Source organism: Rhineura floridana, chromosome 2 (assembly GCF_030035675.1).
Source record: "Rhineura floridana isolate rRhiFlo1 chromosome 2, rRhiFlo1.hap2, whole genome shotgun sequence".
In the NCBI taxonomy this organism is placed as follows: Eukaryota; Metazoa; Chordata; class Lepidosauria; order Squamata; family Rhineuridae; genus Rhineura; species Rhineura floridana.
In genome coordinates this window covers 36,936,029-36,952,754 of record NC_084481.1, presented here as the reverse complement: position 1 = coordinate 36,952,754, position 16,726 = coordinate 36,936,029, and the positions used below count along the sequence as shown (strand labels likewise).

The 16,726-nt window shown below is 42.3% G+C and overlaps 1 protein-coding gene across 2 annotated transcripts in view; it reads left to right on the top strand.

The window, feature by feature from the left end:
- Positions 1-11,091: 11,091 nt before the first annotated feature.
- The window catches only part of ITGA4 (integrin subunit alpha 4), a 98,826-nt gene continuing 93,191 nt past the window's right edge, over positions 11,092-16,726 (top strand). Inside the window, exons 1-2 of one of the 2 annotated variants that reach the window (XM_061608290.1) lie at positions 11,092-11,806; positions 12,379-12,500. In XM_061608290.1, the coding sequence (XP_061464274.1) occupies positions 11,607-11,806; positions 12,379-12,500 (322 nt within the window). In that variant the 5' untranslated portion in view covers positions 11,092-11,606. The remainder of the gene's footprint in view (positions 11,807-12,378; positions 12,501-16,726) is intronic. The other variant, XM_061608289.1, reaches the window with a different exon arrangement.

Genomic DNA, 16,726 nt, shown 5'->3' with positions numbered 1-16,726 from the left:
CCAGGTGTGGCCTGTCGAAAGAGGATTGGAAATTTGCTACCTCTACTCAAGGCAGAGGCAGTCTTGTCTTAATTATGGTATAGTATAGTAACGCAGCAGCTCATTGTTTTATCAGAATGTGCAGACTTTCCTCTTCTCCCAGGCATTTTAGCATGTGTTTTTTAAATTTTCTTTAAATTGTGTTTTTAAATTGTTTTTTGTGTCTTAAAATATGTATATTTGTTTTTATTGTTTTTAATTGCTGTAAACCGCCCAGAGAGCTTCGGCTATGGGACGGTATATAAATAAATAAATAAATAAATAAATAAATAAATAAATGTATGTAGATATACCACCCATCAGCAGTGTTTCCAGGGCGGCTTACAAAAACAAGATTTATCCCTCCATTGTGGTGAATAGAACAGCTGATTTGTGGAGGAGCTCCCTGTACGCTGTGGAATACAGATATAGGGCTTTAGATTGGGGCAATATTATTTGCTGAAATATGTGGCTATCACTTCTGCTTTCCCTGGCAGAGGGGAATCTTGGAACTTATTGTGTTTGAATGGCTAGGGATACCTTCGCCCAGTTTAAGTTGGTATCCTAACTGGACTTATTCCTGAAGACATCAGTCAATCAATCATTTAATCCATCTTTATATTTTCTACTTCACTCTTCTACTTCAGTTCACTGTAATTTGACTGGTTGATTAAAGAAGTCAGATGTGGCCATGCTTTATTTTATTTATTGTGTTTTTCAACTGCTCTATATCCATGTTTCTTTGGGTGATGTAGAGTTTATGAAAGCAATTTTAAAACACAATTTCAAATAGACAAAAATTAAATAGCAGCACTTAACAAAGTAAAATGGGAATGTGTGTGTATCACAGCAACTGCCAAATAATGCAGTCTAATAAGTTCCACAGAATTAATTTACCCAAGATGAAATCTCAACATAACATCAAATCACAACATAACATTAAAGATTAAAAATAAAAAGGTATTGCCTAGTACCATAGTGTCATTAACGTTAGGTGAGCCTCTCTGGGGAACACATTCCATAACCAAAGGGCCACTGATGAAAAGGCCCTTTTTTCCTTGTAGACACTGGTTAGATATCAGATTCTGGGGGCACTTAGAGAATGGTCTCCATTGAAGATCTCAAGATTGGGGTATGTATATATGGGAAGTGTTAGACAGAGGCTGCATTTGTCACATGTTGACTATTACAATGTGCTCTACACTGAAGAGTTTTTGGAAGCGTCATCTGGTCTAGAATGCAGCAGCCAGACTGTTAACTAGAGCTAGTTATTGAGAGCTTCCAAGTCCCTTATTATAAAAGCTTCACTGGCTGCCGGTCCATTTCTGGGGCCAATTAAAAGTGCTGGTTATGATCATTAAAGCACTAAATGGCTTGAAACCAGGATACCTGAATATCTTCTTTTCCCAGGCTATGAACCTGTCTACTTGTTAAGACCTTCTGGAGAGGGTCTCCATTACATTGCCAGTGTCTGAATCATGTCTGACATTGCTCCCTCTTTAATAGCCTCCTATCCCGTGTAAAGGTTTTTTGTTTCCTACAAGCATCCAATCTGTTGATTTGCAAAATTTATCTGTGTATTATCTGAACAATGTTTGCCTGCAGTTTCATCTGTCAAGTGTTAGTAATTTATATTTTTGTATTTATTATCCTATTTTATTCTGTTATTTTTGCAAGCCATCTGGAACATTTTTTAATGGAAAGATGAGGTTGATTTTTTTAAAAAATAATTGTGCCATTTATAACGGTGTAGTATTGATTTATAAATTTCCTCTTTGGCATTTAGTCAGGGACATACTCTCTATTTTACTTGTAGCTTTTACAATAATCTTACAATTTATCACCTACTCATATGGAGGACATCCTTTCTAAAGTTGTTACATGAAGTGTATAATAAATATAACCCAAATGCACATGAAGGTATGATGAAATATGGGCAGTGGAGGCTAGTCCATTAGGGCAAATGAGTCTCTGGTTCTGCCTACCAGTGGGTCTAGCTCCACCTACTCTTGGCCTCTCACCCTGCTAGTCCCAACGGGCACCAGCCACCATTGACTATGGACTCTATCTGACCAAGTCATAGAGTAGGCTAACTGAAATAAATTGACTTTAATTCTAACAAGTCTGTTGGTCTCAATGGGTCTACTCTTATGATTTTATCTGAAGCAACCCAAAAAGTTTGGCCATCAAGAAATGAATGCATTACTAGATAATTGTCAATTAAATAGCAAACTATGTTTCTTATAACCGCTTTACCCCTACAGGCTCTGAATGAAAGCTGTCACAGACATAAAATACTTTAGAATAAAATTTATTGATTCACTTGCATGTTTTACAATTTTAGAAAACATTAACATCCTGCATTTTTCAAAAACTGCACCTAGTAATATGTGCAATATCTTACAGTGATTCTATGGGAACAGTTTATACCATACTGTTTATGTTTGAGGCAGAAATTAATACTATTAGTAGGGATGGGGAGAAATTCAATTCAGTTCATATTTAAAGCCAAATTTATCAAATTTGCACTTTCTGAAACAATATGGGAAGAAAACAGCCATCTTTCAAAATTTGCACTTATCAGAATTTTGCAATGCAGCTCTCCAACCATTGTTTACAAAGACACATAGGGGAAAGTGCGTATAAAATGTATATATTAGTGAAAATAACATACAAAATGCATTATATTAGGAGAAATTATATTTATTTATTAAATTTATTAGTTGCTTTTCTTCATAAAAATAAATCCAAAGTGACATACAATAAAAAGATTCAAACCAATATAAAACTAACACAATTAAAAAGTTTTTAAAAGCACAATCCATGGTTAAGATAGTGGAACAACCCACCCCTAAAAGCGGCTACGTCAAAAGACCTCCAAAAACCCTCCAAAAAATTAAGAGTCAAAAGCCTGGGAGAAGGGGAATGTTTTTGCCTGACACCTAAAGATAGATAATGATGGTGCCAGGTGGCCTTCTCTGGGGAGAGTGTTCCATAGTCTGTTCTCATGTTGCTATCCTCTACACCTCCCTCGGAGGAGGCTCACAAAGAAGCTCCTCTGATGTTGAGTGCAGGGTCCAGGTTGAGAGGCAGAGGGAGGGCGGTCCTTGAGGTTTGGGGTCCTGGGCCATGTAAGGCTTTATAGGTCAAAACCAGCACTTTGAATTTAGCCTTGAAACTAATTGGTAGCCAGTGCAGTTGTGCCACAGTTGGTGTTATGTGCTCAGACCATCTTGCCCCGGTGAGCAGTCTGGCTGCTGAATTCTGCCCCAGCTGCAGTTTCCAAACTGGCTTCAAAGGCAGCCCCATGCATAATGCATTGCAGTAATATAACTTAGAGGTTACCAGAGCATAAGCAACAGAAGTCAGGATATCCCTGTGCAGATAGTGTAACTGGGCCACCTGCTGAAGCTGGTGGAAGGCACTCTACACCACCATGGCAACTTGAGCCTCAAGCAACAGTAATGGATCCAGAAGTACTCCCAAGCTATGCAACTGCTCCTTCAGAGGGAGTGTAACCCCACCAAGAGCAGGCCACATCCCCTCCATCTAGGGTTGCCAGGCTCAGGGCCTGAGAATGATTCTGTATCTTTAAGAGAAGAGAAAATTCAGCCAAGTGCAGGTTTTCTTGCAATGCTGTAATGGGAAAAACCACAAGGTGAAATTCTCCCTTCCCCCTGAACAACTTTTAAAGATACAAAAGACCTCTTGGAGGTCTTTAAAAGTTGTGCAGGGGGAAGGGAGAATTTCACCTTGAGTCCATCTGGTCTAAGGAACCATGCACTAACAGCGCCTCAGTCTTGTCTGGACTGAGCTTCAGTTTACTGGCTCTCATCCAGTCCATTACAGAGGCAAGACATAGGTCTAGCACATCCACTTTGCAGACTGATTGCAGAAATGTGTACATTAGTCAAAACTATAGAAATTTATTAAATTCACCTTATTTGTTAATTTATTATGAGAAATTAGTTTATTAGGAGAAATGCTGACTAATTTTCATGAGGATTTTTTTTTAAATCACAGATTGCTGCAGAAATCTGGGGAACTGAATTTAAGATTGGAAAAATGAGAGACTGAGAGAACCAGAGAAATTGACATCATTCTTCCATCCCTAGCTGTTAGATAAAATGAAAGCTGCCATGTGCTAGTGGCTTAGGAGAAAGTTGCTGGTATAGTTTAGTCAGGATCTGGAGATAAAAGTTTGGGCAAGATCAGAATCAGGTGTACTCAGGCCAGGCAGGGAGGCAAACAAGCTAGGGAAAAGGACTTAAAAAAATTCAGACTACATGTTCAATCAGAAATATCCTCCCAGGACTGTATCAGTTCAGAATTCAGGTGGAGGGGTTCACACAATTGGATTTCTCACTTAAAAACAAACAGCTTGCCTTTAGAAAGCTAGCATATCGGGGAGAACAGTTCAAACAGGTGATATGATTCTCCACCTGCCTTTTGAAGTACAGGAGGGTTGCACCACCTGATGTGTGAACATCTCATCCATGTTAAGTGATCTTAAATGTGCACGAACAGTAAGTCTATATGCTCATTGGCATCTCACACATTATAAACTTTAGAGGCAGTGGAAGCAAATACTAGCTCTCAAATTAGTATGCCTGTATGATATTAAGCGCGCACATGAAAAATGTAATGTAGCGCGGTGCTCCACAATATCCATATGTTCATTGCTAAAGGCTGAAAAACCTAAACAAATACAAGAACATACCAGCATATTACAAAGTTTAGATGAAGCATTCAAAATTAATTTAAGCATCCTCTGTTACTCTCACCCCTCTCTCTCTGTAAGTAGATTGTTTTGAAGTGGAAGAAAACAATTGCTCTCAGCCTCAGGATACATTTCTTTTACTCTATTTTACAAACCACAGACACATTTTAAAACCACTTGTTTGGCTAAATACCATACCTAAGGTTTTGGGTGTGTTTGTATGAAAATATAGAAATGAAAGAGGAAGTGAAGCATCATCGCATGTTACTGTGTAAGCACTTTCAGAAAGAATAACTGCTCAAAGACGCTTTTTGTTGTTTCTTTTTTTAAATTGCTCAACTAGATTCAGCTTCAAAATTAAATCTCTACAGAACAAGCTATTTTCACATTGATATGCTTTCACCATGCATTGAACATACAGCCCACCGAGATGGGGGAAGGGACAGGGGACTGACATGTAATATCACCAAAGTATGAGCATTATCTCTTAAAATTCAAGCCTGGGGGGTTAGCATTATATATGGGATAAGATGGTCTAGTGCGGCCTTTCCCAACTTTTGGGTCCCCATATGTTGCTGAACTGCAACTCCCCTCAGTCCCAGCCAGCATGGCCAATGGTCAGGAATTCTGGGTAACATCTGGGGGCCCAGAGGTTCAAAAAGGCTGGCGTAGTGCACTGTTCTTCAGCCTTGCATCCCCAGATGTTGTTGGACTACAACTTCCATCATCCTTGGTCTTTGGCTAAGCTGCCGGGGATTGATGGGAGTTGCAGCCCAACAACATCTGGAGACTCAAGGTTGACGAATGGTGGTCTATTGCAGGAATAGACAACTTGGTGCCTTCCAGATGTGGGCTACAACTCTCATCATCCCTGGCCACTGGCCATGCTTGCTTGCGGCAGATGGGAGATGGAATCCAACAGTATCTGAAGGGCACCATGTTGGCTCTCCCTAGTCTATCATTACTCCAGGACCACTGATAGCCTAACCTCAGGATTCCTTCATACCCTCAGCCAGCTGCTTCTCCATGGTGTTGTTCCCCATGCAGTAGTGGTATGTGAATGTTGGAATGTATGAGGTTCAACTCCAACTTGGTGGGTTGAGGCTGCATGGGGTTAATAAGGGTAGCTAGAGAGCTAGACCTCTTGCTGGTTGAGGCTATATCTATCCCTTTGATCCTGCCGTCTCTTCCCTTCCTGCTAGACTGATAAGCAACAGGATGTTTGATCCCAGTTCCTTCCCGCCTTTCTCAGTGTTTCTCTTTCTCTCGAGAGGGGAGCAGACACCTTCTCTTTGTCTCTCCTCTCAACCAGGATGAGGGCGAGTACTGGGACCAGTGCTCGTTGCTCCAGCATAGCCAGTTAGCTAGATATAGAACTCTTTCCTATCAAGCATGTACTTCCAGAATAAAGTAGTTGTTTCTTATTTTAAAGCTTAAAGTCTCTGTCTGACTAATTTGCAGGGAAGGTAGAATCTTAGCAAAGATTCAAACACACACACACTAAGCTCGCTCAATACTCTCCGTTCCGCAGCGCTACGCAACTCTGCTATGCCTCTCAATAGAGAAATTTCGACAGGTTATGGGCCCAGCCATGCAAATGGAGATTTGAGCAATTAAAGGAGCTATTGTGTTTGAATCAAGGAAGCTAAAATAGAAATCTTCAGAGTTTTTAGTTAGTGAAGAGTTGAGGCTTTTACTTCAGGATGGCTACCGTGAGGGAGCGGCTAGGTCTCGAGAAACTCAAGCCCGGAGAGTGGAAACTCTGGGAATTTCGCATGAAGAAACATCTAAAACAACAGAAGCTGTTAGAAGTAATTACAGGATCGGAACCAGGAGAAGGTGCTTCTCGGGAGGAACAAAGAATTTGGACTGAGAAGGATGAAACCGTACAAGACCTCATCGCTAAATGTGTCAGTAATGCGCAGATTGCTTTGATTATGAATTCTAAAAATGCCAGAGAGATGTGGAAAACTCTTGAATCCCATCATAATCTGAAAAGCCAGGGACATCTGATTGCAATGTTAAGAAGCCTTATTAATTTGCAAATGAGGGATGATTTTTTTGAGGAACATCTTACAAAATTCATGATGTTAGTCCAAGGGATAGAGGAAGTAGGAACAGAGTTACATGAACCAGTTCAAATAGGTTTATTTCTGGACTCCCTTCCAAAATATATGGAGGCTTCCGTACTTATAATGCAACAACAAAACAAAACTATAAATGAGATTATTTCTGAAGTGAGAGAGCAGTTCTCTCAGAAAGCAGCTACAGAAAAAGGACACCTCTCCTCTTTCCTAAGTAAAGAAGCTAGCAAAGAAGCTGCTGGACAGGCACTCAAATGCAGATTTTGGGAACAAAGGGAATCCAAAGGTGTGAAAGCCAAACGTTGCTATCTATGCAATTCAGAAAAACACCTTAAAGACCAATGTGATAAGGAAGGGAAGCCTGAAAGAAATAAAGAATTTAAAGGGACAGAAAAGCAAAGTGCAAAGGGCTTTCAAGTAACCCATGTTGAAAAATGTTACAATAAAAATAAATTCTATATTGATTCGGGGGGAAGTGCTCATTTAATAAATGAAAAAAGTTTGTTTGAGAAATTAACCCCACGTGGAGGATCAGTCAAGGTGGTGGATTCGAGGGGGGTGCCCATAAAAGCGCAAGGGGATGCTAAGCTGTTTTGCCAGACTCCAAGCGGCACTGAGGAAATTTATCTCAGGAATGCGCTCTGGACCCCAGGAATCTCAAACAACTTAGTGTCTGTTAGTGAAGAGACAAATAATGGATGCAAAGTGTTATTTGAACAAGATTCTTGCATAATTCCTAGAGATGGTGAAATTTTATGCACAGCTACCAAGAGAAAAGGCATGTATGAAGTGGATCAGGAAAGTCCACAAGCTAATGTTGTGAAAGAATGCTGTCACAAGTCTTGTTTACATTTATGGCATCGGAGATTAGGGCATAGAGACATTGCAAAGATAAATACCCTTCAAAAGAATAATTTAGTAAGAGGCATGAAAGTTGAACCCTGCCAAGAAAAGGGGAGGTGTACTTGCTGTGTTAAAGCGAAAGGGACCCGACCCAGTTTTCCTAAGCAGAGTGAAAGGAAGACTAAGCGCCCCCTAGAGTTGATTCACAGTGACATTTGTGAAATGCCAATAACTTCAACTGGTGGAAATAGATATATTGTGAGCTTTATTGATGATTATTCAAGATTCACTGTAATCTATATGTTGAAGGAGAAGGGGCAAATGCTTCAGAAACTCAAAGAATATGTGGCATTGGTGACCACTAAATTTCAGAGAAAACCACAGATTCTACATTCTGATAATGGGGGAGAGTACATGTCACATGCTACCCAGCAGTTTCTGCTTGAAAATGGTATTGAGCATCAAACCACTGTACCCCACAACCCAGAGCAGAACGGAGTCTCGGAGATAAAATTCAGAACCCTTACTGAGATGGTGAGATCCATGCTGGAAGATGCCAATCTCCCACAGTAGCATTGGGGAGAGGCAGTGTATACTGCCACCTATCTATTGTTTGCCAACAAAGGTGAATGGCAACAAGACTCCATTCGAATTATGGTATGGGCGCATACCCAGTTTGGCTCATATAAAGGTGTTTGGATCAAAAGTGTATGGTCACATTCCACATCAGAAGAGAACCAAATTGGACAACACTACAAAGGAAGGAATCTTCATTGGATATTATTCAAAGCAAAAGGGATACAGAATCCTAAATCCCAAAACAGAAAGGATTGAAATCCAAAGAGCTGTCTACTTTGATGAAGGTCAAGGTGCATTCCAACCAGAAGGGGCATCATTCCAAGACCACAACAGTGAAGAAGATGAAGTAGAAATACCATACAGCACTACAGATTACAGCAACATGTCAGCACTGGAGGACAGTGAGGAATCAGAGCAAGAAGGGGAACCTGGACAGCCAGAAGGGGCAGCAGAGAGTCCTGTACCAAGACGCTCTAACCGCACCAACAGAGGTGTACCTCCACTGAGACTGTCCTACCTAGTGAGAGCTGATGAACTTCCAGAGCCTGAGACCTGGAAAGATATTGAAGCCTTACCCAAAGCTGAAGCTGAGAGGTGGAGGCAGGCAGCCAAGGAAGAGCTGGAAGCTCTACACAAGAACAAAACTTGGACACTTACCAAGCTTCCTCAAGGAAGCAAAGCTGTAGGTTGCAAGTGGGTATTCAAGAAAAAGCCAGATGCTGAAGGGAACATTGAGAGATACAAGGCAAGACTAGTGGCCAAAGGATACTCTCAAAAGTATGGACAAGACTACTATGAAACCTTTGCTCCTGTAGTCAAACATACAACAAGCAGAACTCTCCTAAGTGTTGCTGCTAACAAGAAAATGCAGGTAGAACACATGGATATAAAAACAGCGTCCTCGCATGGGGAAATAGAAGAGGAAATCTCCATGCAACAACCACCAGGTTTTGAAATACCAGGAAAGGAAACCCTGAAAGGCACTGCAAACTTAAAACTAAAGCTATCAGCTACTCAAGATCCCAAACTTCTAGGATATGCTGATGCTGACTGGGCTGGAGACACCAAAGATCATAAGTCAAACAGTGGAAACTTGTTCTACTATGGGCAGTCACTTATCTGCTGGACAAGTCGCAAGCAAGAGACTGTAGCACATTCACCTACTGAGGCTGAGTACACATCAGCTGATGAGGCATGCAAGGAAATGCTGTGGCTACGCAAGCTTCTACGAGACTTGGGCGTATCTGAACCAGAGCCTATCAGAATACTTGAGGACAATCAAGCCTGCATAAGACTCGCAGAATCAGAAGGGCAAAGTTCTCGCATGAAGCACATTGATGTGAAGTTCCACTACCTCAAGGACATAAGGAAGAAAGGACTTCTAGAGATGACCTACTGTCCAACAGAAGAGATGACAGCTGATGCTTTGACCAAACCATAGGGCAAAGTCCGACACCAGAAACTATGAGGCATGTAGTTCCTTCCCGCCTTTCTCAGTGTTTCTCTTTCTCTCGAGAGGGGAGCAGACACCTTCTCTTTGTCTCTCCTCTCAACCAGGATGAGGGCCAGCATTGGGACCAGTGCTTGTTGCTCCAGCATAGCCAGTTAGCTAGATATAGAACTCTTTCCTATCAAGCATGTACTTCCAGAATAAAGTAGTTTCTTATTTTAAAGCTTAAAGTCTCTGTCTGACTAATTTGCAGGGAAGGTAGAATCTTAGCAAAGATTCAGACACACACACACACTAAGCTCGCTCAATACTCTCCGTTCCACAGCGCTACGCAACTTTGCTACGCCTCTCAATAGAGAAATTCCGACAGTGAATGACATAACCACAAAAGCAGTGCTGATCAAGCTGGGTTACCAAACTGAAATGTTTCTTCCTGTATGTGATGCCAGTAGAATCAGCCACAACTTTTCATCACCTGATGCAGAGGCTCTTCTCCTGTTATCACAGTGCATCCTGTGGGAAAGAAGATACCTTACCCATCTATATTCTTCCTTCTTGTAAAGGCAAGATGGTTTTCACTGTAGATACTGTACTACCCTTCTGTCCCAATTAACTATATATATATATTAATGTACCGTTGTTTACTGTGGCAGTGTTATAGTCTGTGCTAAACGAAAGTCCTATTTTTCTTTTTATTTCACCCCACATCTCTTCTGATTTGGGGCATTTCCATGTGACGATTGGACTCCCCCGCAGTCCAATCCATCATTTACTATACAGGATTCTATCATGATATATTCTTAAGGAAACACTTTTTTTTGTAGGGAAATCACATTTCCCTATCAATAAATTTTGTAAGTAGGAAAATGCATTTCCTCTCCCTACACACCACACAAAATGGTCCTTGCTGTGGTAAATCATTCCAAAATCCACAGGTGGACAATACCTTTACTAAGCCCAACCAAAATGTCACAAAACAGCAAGCAAGATGTTGAATTCTCCAGTGTCGTGTAAGTGAGTAAGCTTTCGAGTTCCACAGAAGTCTTTATCAAGCTGGATGTTAAGTAGCTTAACTTTCAGTTTGACAAAGAGCCTGTAGAACACAAAAGCTTGCTAGCTATTTTGTAGCGTGATGCTGGAAAACACAGGACTTTGCTCCGTATTTTATGGTATTTTGGTTGAGCCTAATAAAGGCATTGTCCAACAGCAGATTTTGGATCCCACACCCCTTTTAAAGATCAAGACCGCTGCCTTTGCTTTTTATACGTGAAGCTACTGAATGGGATGGGAGAACGTTTGATACAGGAGTTACAAAGTCCAGAAGGTAATGGAAACTTCCCAAAGAATTTGCCGCACGTGGGGCTTCTTTCAACCCCTCCCTTCTTTCCCACACAACTCCTCCATCCTCTCCCAAGATAGCTTCTTCCTTCAATTTGTTCTTCCGTCCAACTCTTTCCTACAGTATTCCTTTGGGTCCTTCACATTTTTTTTAAAGCAAGTCTCCTGCTGGGACAGCCAACCGCCCCCCCCTCATTATTGACTAACATCCGCATTCCCAGCACCTCCTAATTAGGAGCAACTGGTGGTACAACTCTGGACGCTATTGGCGCTCGGCGAATAGGGCGAGTAGCGCCCCCTACAGCATTTCGGCGTGAGCCACACTCGCAGCCCCCACCTCCTCCAGCAAAGCGCAGCATCAGCAGTAACAACCAGCAGGACGTTTCAGCCCTCTCAACTTTTTGCGCCTTCCCACCTCCAAGTGGCTGTTGTGTAGCGTTGAAGGGAGTTCCCTCTTCCCCCCCCCGCGCGCCTCCTAGCTGTTTGCACTGAGAGAGTCTTTACCATCCAGTTTGGAGGGGAAAGCTGCCAACTTTTTATACCTCAGCTGACCAAAAAGAAAAGAAAAAGAGTGATGATGAGGGTTTCTTGGACCAAGTTGAAGGAGGGGTTTTTCTCCACGGGGGCTGCCCGGCTGCTTCTGTTCCTCAGCTGTTGCGCGACCGGCGGCCGGCCCTACAACCTGGACCCGCAGAGCGCGCTGGTCTTCCAAGGGCTGAATGGGACCTTGTTTGGCTATTCGGTCCTGCTGCACAGCTCTGGCAACAGCAGATGGTGAGTGCGGCGGCTCTTTCTCTTGAACAGCGCGAGCCTAACCCGGGCTACTTAGAAGTAAGTCCTATTGAATGCCGTAGGGCTTACTCCCAAGTAAGTGGGGTTAGAAGTGCTGCCTAGGTTGTCTCCTTCGGGTGACGTTTCTTTTCTTACGTTTTGCCAGTCCCAAGTGCTAACATCTTCCTGACTCCTGTTTTTAACTGTCACCATTAATAAAAGGCGTTTACTCTGAGCCAGGCTAGTCAACGTTGGCTCCCCTGCCCCCCCCCCCGCCAGAGCTTGTAGTAAGGGAACCAGACCGTTCCTTCATTATGCTTTTGTTATAGTTATCAAGCTGTCCTTCAAGGCACAGACTTTTTTCTTGACCACCCCTTCCCAAACACAGGATCCTAGCAGACAGAAAAGCTTGTGTGTTTATAAACATCATGTGGACTAGAGTCACTCAATTCAAATACACCTCTGTACTTCCCTTGGTCCCAGCCAGCAGGATTGTCACTGAATGCCTGAGTCTCTAATGGGTTTGATCTCTTGCTATCAGTTTAGCTTTGCTTTGCTTTTTTCTTCCTCCCCAGGCTTGTAGTGGGAGCTCCTAAAGCCAACTGGTCTACAAATAGCTCAGTGGTGAATCCAGGTGCAATTTTCCGATGCCAGATAGGGAGGAATCCTGGGAGAGATTGTGAAATGCTCCAAGTGGGTGAGTGGAAGTGGGACTTGGTGACCTTGCCTTGTTGGCAGCCAAAGGTGATGATCCAGCTCCGGTGAAATGCTCCAAAAATCCTTACCAAAGACCAGCTTTAATGCAGCTGTTGGCCGAGCTCATTCTGCATCTCTTTTCTATAATGTTGTTCCTTCTTTTTCTCTGTCCTTGCTCAGTAACACTAACAAAGTACTGAAATAAGGGAGTTATTGAAAACTTATTTCTCACTCTTTCTGTTCCTCTTCCCGGCTCTAACAGAGGTAAGATGTCTGCTAGCAGGTTGGGGAAAGATTGTAACTTCAAGATCAGCACAATACAAATTTACTTTTTAATCTTAATTGATTTATTAGTACCGAAAGATAATGGCTTTCCTCGGTGAATATTCAACAAATGATGTGCTTCCCTTTTTGATGCACCAGGTCTCGGTTTGTTTATATCTCTAAAAATTGCCACTTATTTCTTAATTACTTAATATTTGCATGACATTTTCCCCAAAAAGGTGCCCAAAGCAACATGTGCCAATTGAAAATGGAGATCAAGTAAGAGTAAAGCAATCGCAATGTACAGGGCAATCCTAAGTCTGTTTAACTGGAAGTAAGTCTCGCTGTGCTCTATGGGACTTACTCTCAAGTAATTGTGTTTTCAAAATCTTTGAAGATGAAATAAAAGCCAGTAAGCCAGAACACAGCGAATTATTTTGGATCAAACATTTGGGTATAATAGTATTTGCAGGCAAAAATGATGGCATACAACCAAGTGTAGAATTAGGTGCACTTAAGCCCATTGAAATCAAAGGACTCATGTGTACCTAACTCTGTACTGGATAGTGGCCTTTTAATGTGTGTTCTTACAAGGGCTGAGTCATTTAAAATGTCAACTACCAAAATATCCTTTTGACAGTTTGCAGATGGCAAGTCAGTCTGCTGTTTTAAGACTGAATTAGCTCTTATGACTGAAAATGATATTTGAAAACCTTATGCATGGTCCTGTTTCCCGCCTTTTGCTCCCAACAGTCGTGGAATGCTTACAATCTTGTGTGAGCTTAAGATAAACCCGTTTAAGCTATTATAGAAACAAGAGTTCAAGAGTTTTGGAGCCAAGGCCAGTTACAATTGCAGTCACTGATAAGAGAAAGGGGGAAACCCCTTGTATTTTAAAAATTGGAGGGAATGTCCCTCACATGAATGAGTGATAGTTGCTGAAAATGGCCAGCCTCATAGATAAATTAGCAGTGAAATATGTAGTTTTATAGAAAATGTAGTCATTCAAGACAAAGGGTCACACTGAGTGTTGTAGCCTCAGGCTCTTTACTGAAAACAGTGTACTATTGAAAATTGATATGCTGATGATTTGAAGAGTGAGATGAAAGATCAGCCCTTCTCCAATTAAGAATTGCTTACTGGCGGGTTCACCCATGCGTGTTCAGAATCTCATGGCTGATGCATCCAGTGGTAACATGAATGTATGAAGAAGGAACCAGTACAGAGAAAGTTTTCATGTTGCCTCACATGCAATGCTTTTCAGTGGAGTTGGTTCACACATTCACATAGCTGCAATTTATGAAGTGATGTGATATAAATGGGAAGACTGGCCATAGCTCAGTGGTAGAGCACATGCTTTGCATGCAGAATGTCCTGGGTTCATTCCCCAGCATCTTCCAAAAGTATTCAGAACCCTGGAGAGACGCTGCCAGTCAGAGTAGGCAATACTGAAATAGGTGGACCAATTATCTAATTTGGTATAAGGCAGCTTCCTACATTCCTGTGATGTGTGAAGCATCCCCATGAAGAGGCCATAGGCTGGGTGTACCAAGAGAGTGTGCAAACTTCTTTAAGTGTGCTGATGCTCTCTTTCTGAATGCTCTACCCTTGGTACCAATTTGTGTTGTAACAGTGAAAGGAATCTTGGAATCCATGCAGGTGGAAGAGACCTCAAAGGTTATCTAGTTCAATTCCATGCGAATGGCGGAAATTGTGTCTTGTAGGTTGTATCCACACAAGCAAATTTCTTTCTAGTTAAAAGTTTGGAGATTGAACCTGGGACCTTTCCGCATGCAAAACCATGTGCTGTGTTGCTGAGTCCTCATTTGCATTGCTCATTACTTGATGAATTGCAGCCGACTCTATGAACTGACTCTATGAACATTCCTCTTGTCCAGATTCATCCTTGTAATGCTTTTCTGTGTGTGCTGCCCACATGTGCAAAGAACAGCATTTTATTCAGTGCAAAGTGAGAGCCTCAGCCTGTCATGACAAAACAGTGAGTTGGGGTGCTTACTTATGTGTAGATCTGTTGTTGAGGAAAGGACACCATCCTATGTCATGTCAAGCAAGTCCCTTTCTCATAGATAGGTTTCCCAGCCTGACCCTTCAAGCGACAGATTAAGGTGTTTACTTGCAGGCAGCACAGATATGCACAAGTTAATCTAACTAGCTGCTTGATAATAACAGGATGAAGAGAATACTCCTAACCTAATTTGGTCATAATTGGGTGCCCTCTCCTGCTGTTTTAAGCGGCAAGCTCTCAGTGATGGTGCTCCTTATGATGTCTACAGAACATTATGGGAGTTAATGCTTCATTATTGAGGTAGTAACTTGTGAGATGAAACTGAGAAATGGAGTGCTAATCAGGGAAACCTGATCTATGATGCTTCATGGGTTTTTACTATGGGGAAAGCAATTTTATCCCAAGATGTTCTCATCTTGTGTCTGCATCTTTGTCAAGGCTGGCTCCAGGCTTTGGCAAGCCTTTGGACAAGATGCTTTCAGTATGGCCCCTTCCTGAATGAGACTTCCTCTTATCTGCCTTTGCCACTGACTATTCATTATTTACTAGATGATGTAGAACTCTTAATTCCCATCAGTTCCAGCCAGCATGGCCAATGGTCAGAGATTATTTATTTATTTATTTATTATTTGATTTATATCCTGCCCTTCCTCCCAGCAGGAGCCCAGGGCGGCAAACAGGAACACTGAAAACAGTTTAAAACATCATAAAAACAGACCTTAAAATACATTAAAACAAAACAACTTTAAAAACTTTTTTAAAAAAAGCTTTAAAAACATCTTTAAATAAAGGGTTAAAACATATTACAAAAAACATATTAAAAAGCAATTCTAACACAGACGCAGAATGGGATAGGTCTCAACTTAAAAGGCTTGTTGAAAGAGGAAAGTCTTCAAAAGGTGCCAAAAAGATAGCAGAGATTGGCGCCTGCCTAATATTTAAGGGGAGGGAATTCCACAGGGTAGGTGCTGCCATACTAAAGGTCCATTTCCTATATTGTGCAGAATGAACCTCCTGATAAGGTGGTATCTGCAGGAGGCCCTCATCTGCAGATCGCAGTGATCGACTTGGTATATAAGGGGTAATACAGTCTTTCAGGTATCCTGCTCCTGAGCTGTATAGGGCTTTGTACACCAAAACTAGAACCTTGAAGTTGGCCCGGTAGCAAATGGGCAGCCAGTGCAATTCTTTCAGCGGCAGGGTGACATGTTGGCGATACCCTGCCCCAGTGAGCAGTCTCGCCACTGCATTTTGCACCAGCTGCAGCTTCCGGACCAACCTCAAGGGCAGCCCCACATAGAGCTCATTACAGTAATCCAGCCTGGAGGTTACCAGTGTGTGGACAACAGTGGTCAGGCTATCGCGGTCCAGAAATGGCCACAGCTGTGGTCACCTGGGCCTCTAGCGACAAAGATGGATCCAGGAGCACCCCCAGACTAAAGATCTGCTCTTTCAGAGGGAGTACGCCCCCATCCAAAGCAGGCAGCTGACGAATTATCCGAATTTCGGAACCACCAACCCACAGTGCATCCATCTTGCTAGGATTCAGACTCAGTTTATTGGCCTTCATCCAGCCCACCACTGAGTCCAGGCAGCGGTCCAGGGCTTGCACGGCCTCTCCTGATTCAAATGTTACAGAGAAATAGAGCTGGGTATCGTCAGCATACTGCTGACACCTTGCCCCAAAGCTACTGATGACAGCTCCCAAGGGCTTCATATAGATGTTAAACAGCATGGGGGTCAAGATGGTACCCTGCAGCACCTCATAGCACAACTGCCAGGGAGCCAAAAGACAGTCACCCAATGCTATTCTCTGAGAGTGGACCTGGAGATAGGATCAGAGCTACTGTAAAACAGTGCCTGCATCTCACCAAGTCGGCCCAGAAGGATACCATGGTCAATGGTATCAAAAGCCGCTGAGAGATCAAGTAAGAATA